We start from the raw sequence: 13,121 nt of genomic DNA, 5'->3' as shown, positions 1-13,121 counted from the left end.
GGCCTTGGCCAGATTAGTGGTGTCCAGACAGTGCACACTCACAAGGGGTCAAAGTCTTTTTTTTTAAGATTTATTTATTTATTTGAGAGAGAAAGAGAATGAGAGGAGAGAGGGGCAGAGGGAGAGCGAGAACCTCAAGCAGACTCCCCACTGAGCAAAGAGCCCAACTCTGGGCTCAATGTGAGGCTTTATCTCAGGAGCCTGAGATCATGACCTGAGTTGAAATCAAGAGTCGGACGCTTAACCGACTGAACCGCCCAGGCGCCCCAGGTCAAGGCCTTTTTGAAAATAGAAGGCAAAGGGTGGAAGGCCGGTGTCCAGGCAGGATCCGTATTCAGCAGAGCCTGGGATCTGTAGGTGAAGGGGAGGAAGGGAAGTTGATGAGAGCAGGGACCAACACGTCTTAAGCACCTTCCTGTGTCCAAACAATACGCTAAGCCCTTGGGCCGGGGCACAAGAGACAGAAGGAACTCTGACACCCTGACTGGGCTGGGAAGACGAGACCATGCACAGACTATGACCAGTATTTCTGGAGTGACTTTCAGGTGGAAAATAGAGAACACTAGAAGACTCTGAGTGCTAACATTTATATTAAAGACCATAGGTCAATCAAATGTTTCTTGACCACCTCCCATATTCATAATTTGACCTAGATAAAGAACTCTTGCTGCTCCCTGCCCTCAAAGAACCTGCAGTCTCGTTGAGACAGTGGGAAGCGGGCTCAGGAAACAATCAGACACGAGATCGAATAAACCAGGCCTACTTGGAAGGTTGTGTTTCAGTAGGGCTCATGTGTCAGAGCAGGCTGGGGGTGGTCCCCCCGTTGCCTGGGGTCTTCTGAGCCTGGCATGTGTTGAGTCGATGGTCCCCAACTTCCAGGGCTGCTCTGGAACCTATCCTCCACTGACGAGCTGAAGGAGGAGCTCATCGCCGATGCCCTGCCGGTGCTGGCTGACCGGGTCATCATTCCCTTCTCCGGCTGGTGCGATGGCAACAGCAGCATGACCCGGGAAATGGTGGACCCCGAAGTCTTCTTCAATGCCACGGGCTGCTTGAGGTGAGAGAGGAGCACGCCCACGGGGTCTTTTTGCCCCAGTCCTGGGCCTTTGCCCAGGCAGCCCCATCTCGGGCTGGACTCAGCCAGGACAGAGAACGTAAAATGTGGTCTGGCTGGCACTGGTCTTCATGGGCAGATGCCAAGAAACGGGGCCCTGGCGTTCCTGACATCCCTGGATCTAGATAAGGATCAGAACTCCATGACCTCCTTTAAGGGACCACTGTGGACTTAGTTAGAAATCTAAGAATGGAAATGCCAGATCTGAATATCCAAACTGGTTCAAACATTTCCTTCTCCTCCATTTCCCAACAATGCATTTCTTGTATTACCTCGAAGAGTGTTCTTTTAGACAAAAGTCTGCTGATTGGCTCCTAATGAGTCACTTCCCAGCTACGGGGCTAACACCAACTGCCATATTCAATGGCATGAGATGGCATGGCTCTCCCCAAAGTCTCCTGAGTCCCACACCAGCATGAAGCAAGGCCCCTGGGAGCTGCTGGAGGAGAGACGTGGGTATGCTCATTCCAGGAGAGAGGTTGCAAGCCGGTTGTGGTGCCGGTATGGAGGTGAAGCAGTGGAACAGGTCCCCTTCAGGGTCACACCTTGCCCTGATGGGGTTTGTTTTCCCCAACTCCTGGGAGCCCCAGAATGAGGGGTGAGCTTCTGTGTCTCAGCTTGCGCTCCTTCCTGTCAGCCTCCATCAGTGGCCTCCAGTGAGCAAAGCCGGGGTATTAAGCACTTGATGGGACTGCAGGGCTGTTGGTGGCAACGGTAACCACATTCGGCCTTCTCCAGGCAAATAGGCCCAGGATGCTTCGGAAGGAGCCCACTGCTGGGGCAGAACAAGCTTCCACGGGGAGGGGGCATCTGGCCCCCAGCCGAGCACCCCTCAGCTCTTTTCCCAAATTCTGCCTCTGGCCCCACAGAAAGAAACTGGGCAGGTGAAGCTTCCAGCCCCCGTTCAACAGGTGCCCAGTAGTGGTAGGGAATGTGTCCTGGCCTGCTTGCAGCACTGGAGCCCTTGACAGTCAGGGCTGGGGCCCAGGTGGGCAGAAAGAGGGGGTGGGAAGAGCTGAGTTCAAATGAGAGCCCATCCAACCTCAGCCAGGATGGGGCGGAATTGGCTGAATGGTCTTTCCTTCTTTCTTCCTCATTTCTTCTGCCCTGCTCTCGTCCTACCAAACCTCCAACCTCATCCCCATCCCCTCTGCCCCCTTCCCCCCCGCCGCTCTCTCCCCTGCATGCCCCCCAATCACTGTCTTCACTATTCCCCACTCCTCCCCTGCTTCCTCACCCGCTTTCTGTTCTCTCCTCAGGAACCTGAGCTCTGCCGATGCAGGCCGCCAGACCATGCGAAACTACACGGGGCTCATTGATTCCCTTATGGCCTATGTCCAGAACTGCGTGGCCGCCAGCCGCTGTGATGACAAGGTGAGCGTGCCCAGGTGGCACCCCACCCTGGCCCTGGACCCCAGTCCTCTCTGTCCAGCGCTCCAAGGCCCAGGGCCTCCCCAGAATCAGTGAGGGCAGCTCCTTGGACTCTAGGTCCTGACATTTTTTTCTCCCAGGCTCCACGAGGCAGGTCTGCACTCGAGGGGCCCTGAAGGCATGTTCTAGTGACAGGACAGACGCCCAGAGACCGGCCAGGGAAGGGGACGGCTGGCTGCAGAGTGCTCTGCTCGCTGGGGACAGTGGTTACCGAGGCGGGTCCGCTGTCCCTCACTTAGAGGCTGTGTGAATGCGGACACTTCCATGACGTCTCTGTTCCTCCGTTTGCACTTTGCTCCAACGGAGATGACCATAATCCATCTGCCTGGGTTGGTTTAAGGGCTCAATTAGTTCGTAAGCAAGACACGAAGCGGACCCGGCACTGAGTGAGCTCTCCGTGAGCTGAGTCCCGCCTGCGGCCCCAAGGAGCCACACTGTTGTCCCCGGGGATCCTCCCTGCGCCGAGGCTCCTTCTACCACACCGGCTTCCCACCGCCTCCCAGGGAGGCCACTGGCCAAGCTGCCCTCCCGTCCTCTCTGGGCTTTGGGACACACCAGTACACACAGACAGAAAGTCCCCAGGTGACAGGGGACTGTCTGGGCACCACAGGCACTGGGATCAGCACACAGTTTCCCTGTGGTGAGAGTTTGTCTCTCCCTCCTCCACTGGAAGTGACAACAGGGCCTCAGGAGAGAGACGGTCCCTCGGATGCTCAGCCGGGGCCCAGGGGGCATCGTGCTTTTCCGCTCCGGATGCAGCACCCCCCCCCCACCTGTGTAACCCAGACCCTGCAACTCTGAGTCGCTCAAACCCTTTCAGGGCCAGACGTCGTTAGGATGGTCAGTCTCCTGGCCCAAACCCCAGCCTGTCCACGAGGACAAAGGCTAAGGCTGGGAGACGCAGCCGCGGCAAAGTCCCGGGTCGCAGGTGTCACTGCCCATGCGGAGTTGGGCAGCACGTCTGCTGTCAGAAGCCGAGGACTAGCGGCCGTGAGAACGGGGGGTCGTAGGGGCGTCGGGTTTCGATGGCTTTGAACCTAAATACACTGAGGCTGCTCCTGAGGGAGACGTGCGGGACAGAGGTGCACCCTTCGAGAGCCCGGTCCCACCACCGGCACCGTGGCTGTCGTAGTAGAAGCAGTGGCCGCTGTCTGTCGTGTCCTGCGTGCGGGGCCCCATGACAGGCACTTCAGGTGTGACCCTCCCAGGAGCCCAAGAAAGTAGGTGACTTCAGTCCCATTTTATGACTGAGAAAACCGGGGCCCAGAACACTTGCAAGCCACTTGAGTTCATGCAGCCAGGAAATGACAGAGCTGGATTCCAATCCAGGCTCCAGAAGGGTGACTGGGAGAGCTTCTCAGACCGTGGCCGTGCCCGTGTCATCTCTCCTGGAGCCGCTGAGGGGCTGCCCTCTCTCACGGGCAAGGGCGGGGAGAGAGCCGGGGATGCCCTCAGGCCAGGGCCCAGGCTCAGGAACCCCGCTTCTGCTTGGCCCCCAGTCCGTGGAGAACTGCATGTGTGTCCTGCACAACCTCTCCTACCGCCTGGACGCGGAGGTGCCCACCCGCTACCGCCAGCTGGAGTACAACGCCCGCAACGCCTACACGGACAAGTCCTCCACCGGCTGCTTCAGCAACAAGAGCGATAAGATGATGGTGAGCACGGACGACGGAGCCAGGGCCTGCTCCCCACCAGGAGCCCCGCTGGGCTCAGCTGCCTGGCCCACCATTTCCTCTCGGGCCCCCAAACCTGAAACCAGCCCAAGGGGACAAGCCAATGCCAAAGCCTGGGCCTCGGGCTGGTGCCGCACTCTGGGAGCCGAGTACAGGGTGTTCTGTCTTGCATTCAGAGGGGATCCGTGTTCTTGAGAGTGTAGGAGCTCAGACCACCCAGAGGTCAAAAGCTCCAGCCCTCCTTTTGCAGAGCTTGTCCTCCCTTACTATGTGATTGATAAACTCGGCCCCATCTTCTCCATTACCCTGGAAGGTTTGGGGGTAGCCAGGACTCTAAGCCCTCTCCGGCCCGGTTCCCACCAGCTCCCAAGCCTCCCAGGTCCCCCAGAAGCAGGAGGGCACTGTGGAGGGAGGGTCAGTCTTCCCCGCTGGGTACAACTGTGGAAGCTGGGCCCCGGACCACACCTGTGGGCCCAGGGTGGGTCAGGCTCGGGGTCTGACTCTGGGAAGGGAGGAAGCATCATGGTGTGAGACCCGAAAGCAGTTGGAAGGTTTGGGCAGAGGCTGGCCTGCCCTACACTTCCCAGAATCCCAAGATTGTTCTCTGCCTCCCTCAGAGACAGCGGGGAGGACCATGGCCCCTGTCCTCACTCAGTTCTGCGGAGCTGCTATAATGAGAAGAAGGGGCACCGGGGCAGGTGCTTGCCAGGTCCCTCCCATCAGGAACCAGGACCCTGGAGTTGGGGGGCACACAGAAGGCTTGGGTTCGGTGCCTTCCCAAGGCTCCCTGCTGACGGGCCCTTTGTCCTCAGAACAACAACTATGACTGCCCCCTTCCGGAGGAGGAGGCCAACCCCAAGGGCAGCAGCTGGCTGTACCATTCGGATGCCATCCGCACCTACCTGAACCTCATGGGCAAGAGCAAGAAAGACGCCACCTTGGAGGCCTGCGCCGGGGCCCTGCAGAATCTGACCGCCAGCAAGGGGCTGGTAGGAGCGGCCCCTCCTCTGCGCCCACCCCCATCACACCCCCATTTCTCTAGCTCGAAGCCAGAGTCTGCTCCCTTCCCTGTTCTCCCACGAGCGTGTCCTCGGTCTGAGTCTTAGCAATCACCTCTGGCCTGCGGAGCTCGGTTCTGCAGACACTAATAGAGGCAATGTCCTATGTGATATGGAGGAGCCACGAGGGAAGAGAACTAGCCCAGCCCTCTGGGAACTTCCAGGCGGCGGCCAGGTGACCCCACTCCTGCTGGATTCTGTCTGTGCCTACAGAGTCCTCTTTGCCTCGTGATTGCCCCATGCTGGCCCTGTCTGGGTGGGGGACAGGGATGAAGGGTGTGCTTGTGGCAGGAGGAGTCTCCTGTGTGTTGAACTGACAGAGGGAAAAACAAAGGGTTTGGAGCATGGGCAGATCTAGAGGAAGATGTGGCAGAATCAATAGAGGTTTTGAGGCCAAGTATAGTTTGGAGGACACGATGGAATGGCACTGAGCCATAGGAGGCCTGTTGCAATCAACAAGCATTTAGATGGGGAGGCAGCCAACAATCCCCCATCTTTACTTGGGACAAAAGAGAATCAGTTGGAAGCAGGACCGGGGTGAACTGAGGTAAGGAAGGAGCTTTCCTGACCATGAGAGGATGGAGCTGGGGGTCTTCAAGAACTCTAGACCAGCCTGGGACCAGATGACAGCGAGGATGTCTTTGTTCTAGAGACGCGGATGAGCTGGCCTATTTCCAGGGGGCCCTGGAGTATATCTCCATGTGGGCACGGACCCTCTCTTACCCGTCTTTGTCCTGGGCAAGTACACGACAAATATGTGTTGAGATCTCCGGAGGTATGGAAGTTGGAATGTGGTCAATGCTTCTCTAATTGACACTAGCACTGACCGTGGGGTTTCACGTGAGCAGACCCTGCCGGGACATGTAAGAAAGGCAGAGCTGAGATCAATAGCTGAGCAGGGGCGTCTGACCGTTTCGTTAGACTGAGAGTCGATTCAGGGCCCCCATGAGCGAGTGGTCTGAGACTTCCCTCTCATCACCCGTCTGGGCTCTGGGCTGATCCAGGAGTAGAGATCAAGGTCAGGAGAGGTAGGGGTGCATTGTCGCCTGGGTGCTCCGTTCATTGCTGGCGCAAGAGCAGATTTGTGTCTCTCTTTGTTCGTGCTTCCAGCATGAAAGAGAAAAGGTGCTGGGGTTTCTTTTTTGTGGGATTCCCTGGCCCGCTCCCACCATGGTGCCCGGGAAGCCGCGGGCTAGGTCCTCACTCTGTCCTTCTTTCTCAGATGTCCAGCGGCATGAGCCAGTTGATTGGGCTCAAGGAAAAGGGCTTGCCACAAATTGCTCGCCTCCTGCAATCTGGCAACTCTGATGTGGTGCGGTCCGGGGCCTCCCTCCTGAGCAACATGTCCCGCCACCCTGTGCTGCACAGAGCAATGGGTAAGCGCCCCCCATAGCATCGGACCAGCCCTCTCCCCCAGGCCTCTAGCCAGGACATTCCAGAGCCTGCTGGAAGGTCCCCCTCTAAACTTTCCCTAGGGTGGGCATTCCAAGAGGGGAAGCTGGCCCAAGAGAGGCTTGGAGGGAAGAAGGGACAGGTCCCCTGGAGATGGGGGGGGGGCAGGTGTGCAGAGGTCCCAATCTGGGTCCCAAGCCCTCAGCTGGAGCTAGAGTGGAGCCTGGAGAGGTCACCTTTCTAGGAACCCGGGTGAGGACAGTCCGGGACTATGGCCCCAGAGGGAGCCCCTCAGCCGCTCTCTCCCTCGGTCATGTGACCCTGTGCCCTCCACTCCTTTCTCTCTCAGGGAACCAAGTATTCCCAGAGGTGACCAGGCTCCTCACCAGTCACACCGGGAACACCAGCAACTCAGAGGACATCCTGTCCTCGGCCTGCTACACTGTGAGGAACCTGATGGCCTCCCAGCCGCAGATGGCCAAGCAGTACTTCACCAGCAGCATGGTCAACAACGTCATCAACCTGTGCCGGAGCAGGTGGGCCGGGAGGCGGGTGGTCTCCTCCCCACACCCCCTCACCCCCCCACCCCCTCACCCCTGCCCCATGCAAAGCAGGCCGTCCCGTGACTCCCTGTGAAGTCTCAGAGGCACAGCGGGAGCAGTACCTAGTACAGAGAGGAGAGCCAGGGCAGGGGAGGCTTGAATGCAGAGAAGTTCCAGAAGCCAAGAGCACTGTGGGTCACCGGCGGGCACTGGATCCTTAGGGGGTCGGCAGGAGGAATGGAGCTGCAGACCCTGCTGTGGGGGAACTTTATTCTACTCCATGGGACTTTCTCCTGCCAGGACAAGGGCTGGGGGATCTTCCCCCTCACAGCCCCCAAGGAGAATCCTACGACATTTCTTTTTTTCTTTTCTTAAAGTCTTTTTTTTTTTTATTTTATGTATTTATTTGAGAGAGAGGGGAAGCACGAGCAGGAGGAGAAGCAGAGGGGGAAGCAGGCTCCCTGTTGAACAGCAAGCCCAATGTAGGACTCGATCCCAGGACCCTGGGATCGTGACCTGAGCCAAAGGCAGACACTTAACCGACTGAGCCACCCAGGTGCCCCCTAGGACACTTCTAAGTGGGCAGGGCCATGGGGTCATGCCCACTGCGCAGAGTGACCAGCCCAATGGGGCTCTTCTCTCACGCACCCCTGGGGCCTCCACACATCTCTAAGACCTGAAGGTGAGGGGAGGAGGGAGGAGGGTGTCATTCTCATGTCTCCCCAAGTCTCACCCCACAAATGAACTTCCTGCCTGCCCAGTGCCTCCCCCAAGGCTTCAGAAGCTGCCCGCCTCCTCCTGTCTGACATGTGGTCCAGCAAGGAGCTGCAGGGCGTCCTCAGACAGGTAAGGGCCCACACTGTTGACCCCCGCCCATGACGCTCTCCTGCACCTGCCGCCCTCCACACAGAGAGAGTCAGAGCTGAGAGACCAAAGTGCATGACGATGAACGTGGTCACACTCTGAGCAAATCTCTAGGCTAGGATTCTGGGAAGGTGCCGAGTGCATGGAGGGAGGAGGGAATCAAGGAAATGTGTGAGAGGCCTGGGGTGGGCTCCTTTAGGGACAAACTGAAAAGCAAGGTGAACAAAAGGTACAGAATTCATTTGAGGGCGTGATGTGGCCACAGAGGTAGGTTTGGGCTAGATTACCAACCCCTTTAATCTCTGCGAGAGTTTGCCCTTGGCGCCGGGGAGCCATCGCGGATTTGAGGGGGAGAGCGTCATGATTAAAGCAACACTTGGAAGCCTCGCTCGTTGCCAGGGGCAGGGCAGAGGGGACTGAGAGACGCTGGAGCGGCTGTATTTGTCGAGTGGTGACCCTGGCTCCTCTCTGTCCTCAATGCCTCCCAACCTCATCAGACACAAAGTCTTACCCCAGGTCTTAGTTTACCAAACCTCTCCACACTGACCTCTACTGCTCCTGCAGTTGCCATTCTTCGGACAGAGATGTCGGCAGTGGTGAGGCCAGAACAAGGACAGGACGCGGAAGAGACTGGTCAGAGTGACCATGCTCGGGTGCAAGCCTGGAGACACTGTGGCCACATTAGCAGAAATAGATAGTTTGGGGAGAGGCCAAGGAGGCTTTGTGGAGAGAGGGAGAGCAGTCCTGGTGTCAGGAGGTCAAGTCTGAAGGAATTGGATTGTGGTGCGGGTGTGGAACCTGAGGAGAGAGGCCAGGCTGCCACACAGACGGGAGCACTGGGCAGGTGGAAGCCCCGAGAGCAGGCAGGACCATCATGGGGCACAGGTGTGTGGGAGAGTCTCGGAGAGTAAGGGCAGAAGCAGGGAGAAGACCCTCACCTGGGGGCCAAGGAGAGCGAAGGGCCAGGGACCAGGAGGAGCTGTGCCAGCTGTGGCCTGGACGGGCTGAGGCCCATGCGGGTGGAAAAAGCACGGGAGGGGGCAGGCAGTGGTTCCCAGGGCTGCTGAGGCAGCAGGGAGGACGGAAACCAGGGAGGCCCCTGGATGTGGCAATCCGGAAGTCCCAAGCCACCTGTCACTGCTGGCAAAGCAAGGGGAGCCTCTGGGACCCCTGCCATGGGTGAGAAGGGGCGGGGAGGGACAGAGTGGGGCCAAGGGGAGAACCGCGCCCCTCAGTGTGGCCCAGGAAGGAGGGAGACAAAGGCATGGGTAAAAAGACCCCTGTTTAATGACAGAGGGGACCCAAGCATCTCTGTCGTGAGATGCAGAGGTGTGGGCAAAGCGGGGGAAAGTGAAAGGGCAGGAGGAGGAGGAAGACCTCAGAACAGAGGGGACGCAGGGGCTCAGGAGTGGCCTGATCAGGTAGAAGAAGAGATGGGGAGACACCTGCCCTGGGGCTGAAGGCGGAACTGCTCTTCCTGCAGCACAGCAGGGAGACAGGAGGGAGGCCCATGGAACCACAGTGGTCAGAGTCTGCAGGCCACAGCCACTGGTGACCCGTGTCCTCTGTTGGACAATCCAGTGCTCTGTCCCAGCAACACCACAGTGTGGGCAGGCTTGGCCCCATGGCAGCTGCTGGGGAGACTCTGCGGGAACGGGGGTAGGTGAGGAGACTGGGTGAGAACTTCCTCAAGCTTACCCGGAAATACTGACAGCACACCCACCCTAAGGCCCCCAGAGAGTTCCGCCATTCAGTCCCCATTCTCCCTCCAGCCGTACTTGGCAGCAGCTGCCACGTGACGAGGGCCGTGTTTCTGTCCCCAGAGCACCGCACATCCAGCGCCCCCTGGGTCCTGACAGCCACAGTGCGGTGGCCACGGGGCTGTGTCCACCCTGCAGAACAGGGGTTCGCCCCGATGCAGCGAGTCGTGGCAGGAGCGGCTGGGACCCAGGCATGCTCACTCCTGGGCTCTTTCCACAGAATCCAGCCAAGCTCAACAGGGGCGAGCAAGCAAGTCTGCGGTGGAAAATCACACATCATGTGATTCATGCCCAGACCAAGCCGGCCTCGGGCTTTGAACCGCCTGGTGCCTGGCTCCCTCATGTTCCCACAGGCCGGGGAGAGCTGACAGGTTCTTGGAGCTCTTGGCCGGCACCTGGCGCCCCTCTTCAAGGGCCTCTGGGCCCCTTCTGCTGTCCTCACTCACTCCAGAGCATTTATTGAGCACCTGCAGTATGCTGGGAGAAAGAACAGAACCAAGATCCTGTCACTCCTCAGCAGGAGCTCAGGGGCCGGCAGGGCTGCGGGGGGGGGGGGGGGAGAGCAGATGGCTGAGCAGAGCCCTCAGCGTGGCGGCTTCTCACCAGCAGCTCCAGGCGCCTCTCTGGTTGTGAGAAACACCGGACATGTCCTCGCTGCCAAGAGTTCTTGTCAAGATTTGAAAACAAAAAACAAAACAAAAAAAACCCACAGGGACAGTCAGAAGGAGGAAAAACAAACAGCTTTCCTAATCTGATTCTGGTTATTGTTCTGTTTAAAGAGTATTGAGTACGAGCTGAAGTCCTCAGGCCTTAATTCACATTTCTGCAGATCCGCATAGGAAATTCAGAAGTGCTGGTAGAGGCCCAGACACACTCTACTAACCCATGGCTAGCGATGGCCGTCTGTTTGGTTGCACATTTAATCAGGCCACGTTTAGCCCTGACACGCATGTCTGATGACTCCAGAGGGCTCTGGCTCAAGGCCAAGGCCAGTCTGGGAGGGCAATGTCTGGCCCCGGGGAAGTCCCGCACTCTCGTCCTGGAGCATTTCATGCAGCTGCTGTTTCTGCCCCTGCAGCAAGGCTTGGATAGGAACATGCTGGGAAACTTAGCCGGGCCCAACACCCTCAGGAACTTCACCTCCCGATTCTAAGAAGGGGCTGCCAGAGCAAGGACGGATTGCAGGTAAGAATCAGCTCCCCCAGGGCAGAGGCACCTCCAGGACCCCTGCAGCAGCCTCAGCCGGTCTCAGAGGGAAAGGCCAGGCCTGTGCTTCGTGGAGGCACAGAAGTCTCCTTCGATTTAGCAGACAGCCTGGCCGTGGCCAACACAAGGCCTGTGAGGACAGCTGTATAGGCCACTTGGCCAGGGTGTCGTGGGCTGTCCCACCACAGGATATTAGGGATGTGCAATGTCCTGATAGCATCAGTAGACCAGAGGTCTGGGCAGAACTTCTAGGTACAGCTGTGTAGGTTACGCACCGCACAACCTAGGTGATGCCGTTCACGTGGACCGTGGTGTGAAGGCCCCCCCCCCCGCAGTGATACAATATGTCATTCTGAGTTTGCACACCTACAGCTCACTTTCTTATCCTTTTTATAATTCACTTTCTAGTCTGTACATGCCTAATGTGGATAAGCTTATTTCCAGCTGATGATTCCAGGGACCAAAAACTCAGAACCCGTATCTATGACAAAGGCCTGCAAGCCTTAGCTTCCAGTAGAATCACCTGGGCTGCTTCTTAAAACACACACCCCTGGCCCCAGCCCCAGCAGTTCTGACTCTGGAGCTCTGGAGTGAAAAGTGCATTATTAAACAAGCATCCAAAGTGTTTCTGAGGCAGGTGACATCATCAGCCTTCCCTAGAGGGTCACCAGAGATGGCCCTGGTGTGGGGCCATCTGCAAAGAGCCAGGGGTGAGGAACAGGGTCTCCTGAGCTGAAGGGGGCTTCTTAGCACCCTGGCTATCTGCCAGCACCCCTGAGGAGAGTCCTGGTGGGGGACAGGGCTGTAACTCTGGTCCAGGTGAAGATAAGTAAGATGTCAGACACCTTCTCCTGGCAGAAAAGCTTCAACACGAGGATGGAAAAAGAAGACAAAAGTCAATAGCTTCTTAATGGGCAAAGTCTAGACCCTCAGGGCTGTGCGGGGCACCGTGCTGGCCGAACAGGGTGGGCATGGCAGTGTAGGGACAAAGCTGACAAGCTTCTGGCTCAGCAAGAGCGACCTACAAATGTGTCAAGGGTGACTCGGAATCCCCTCGCCGGCCAGGGCGCACATCCGTGTGGATGTGGGTAGAAAGGGGTGGCAGTATTGGCTAGACCTGCTGGTGTGGGGGTGTCTCCCTGGAAATGCTAACCAGATGACCTCTCCTTTTCCAGAAATGATACAACCCAGCTGAGAAGACCTCAGGCCTTGCTGGAGGGGTGATTCTGCCCACCATGTGCAGTGTTTGGAAGAGTTCAAATGCAATTGAGAACAACCCTGAAAACTGTGGATGATGGAAATATTTCTAGATTTTTTTTTCCTTGGGGGAACTGGCGGGCAAGGGGGGTTGGGAAGGGTGGGGGGGGACTGTTCTTGAGTTAAAGGGGCTTATGTTTCATGTCAATACTTCTTCTGCTGAGAAATGGTATATATATATGTGTATAATGTGAGTGTGTATGTGTGTGTGTGTGTGTGCGTGCACGTGCCTGCATGCTTGTGCACGAGTGCCTAGAGCATGGCCACAGACTGCAAAGAGCTAAGTCCGCTGTTTCTGCAGCTCACGGGGTGGTGAAAAGCACTCTCATGCTCCCACGTTCCTACACAACCTGTACTTTCTGTTTTAGCTGCCCGCGGTTCCCAAAATGTGTCATGCCAGGGTAGGGAGCAGAAGCCTTGCAAGGGACCCATCTCCAGGACCAGGGGAAGGGGGGGAAGTAACTGGGGCTGGGGCCAACCCTTAAGAGCCAGCTTTGCAGGAAGGGCGGCTGGTGGGGCTGTTGAAGTTCGGTGTATTTCATGGGAAACTTCGGTTGTCTGATAATGCCTCCCTTCCCGCAGGGCCACAGGACCTGGGACTGGACAGGGTGGAGTCTCCAGAGGCTGGGCCAGGACAGTGACGCTTGCTTTGCTATCCTAAGTCTGCTCTGGGGGAGTAGGAGCCAGAAAGATGGGGCTGGCCATTCTCTTGGGCTGTGTACCAGTCAGAGGCTTCAAGGACTTACCTGTCTGTTTCAGGAGGAAGAAGGCAAAATGGTGCTCAAAGCCAAAGAGCTGCTTGGAGAATGGCAGTTCACTCTTTA

General features: G+C 57.5%; 1 protein-coding gene across 1 annotated transcript in view; it reads left to right on the top strand.

Annotated features, from left to right (window-relative positions):
• PKP1 (plakophilin 1) overlaps nucleotides 1-12,359 on the top strand; it is a 47,235-nt gene extending 34,876 nt beyond the window's left edge. The window contains exons 6-14 of the mRNA XM_045787895.2: nucleotides 880-1,057; nucleotides 2,374-2,488; nucleotides 4,045-4,200; nucleotides 5,031-5,207; nucleotides 6,499-6,652; nucleotides 7,018-7,204; nucleotides 7,972-8,056; nucleotides 10,913-11,019; nucleotides 12,216-12,359. Coding sequence (XP_045643851.1) covers nucleotides 880-1,057; nucleotides 2,374-2,488; nucleotides 4,045-4,200; nucleotides 5,031-5,207; nucleotides 6,499-6,652; nucleotides 7,018-7,204; nucleotides 7,972-8,056; nucleotides 10,913-10,987 — 1,127 coding nt within the window. The 3' untranslated portion in view covers nucleotides 10,988-11,019; nucleotides 12,216-12,359. The remainder of the gene's footprint in view (nucleotides 1-879; nucleotides 1,058-2,373; nucleotides 2,489-4,044; nucleotides 4,201-5,030; nucleotides 5,208-6,498; nucleotides 6,653-7,017; nucleotides 7,205-7,971; nucleotides 8,057-10,912; nucleotides 11,020-12,215) is intronic.
• The last annotated feature ends 762 nt before the right edge of the window (nucleotides 12,360-13,121 follow it).

Source organism: Ursus americanus, chromosome 2 (genome assembly GCF_024610735.1).
Source record: "Ursus americanus isolate L20-20 chromosome 2, mUrsAme1.1.p, whole genome shotgun sequence".
NCBI lineage: Eukaryota > Metazoa > Chordata > Mammalia > Carnivora > Ursidae > Ursus > Ursus americanus.
This window is presented reverse-complemented; position numbering and strand designations above follow the sequence as displayed.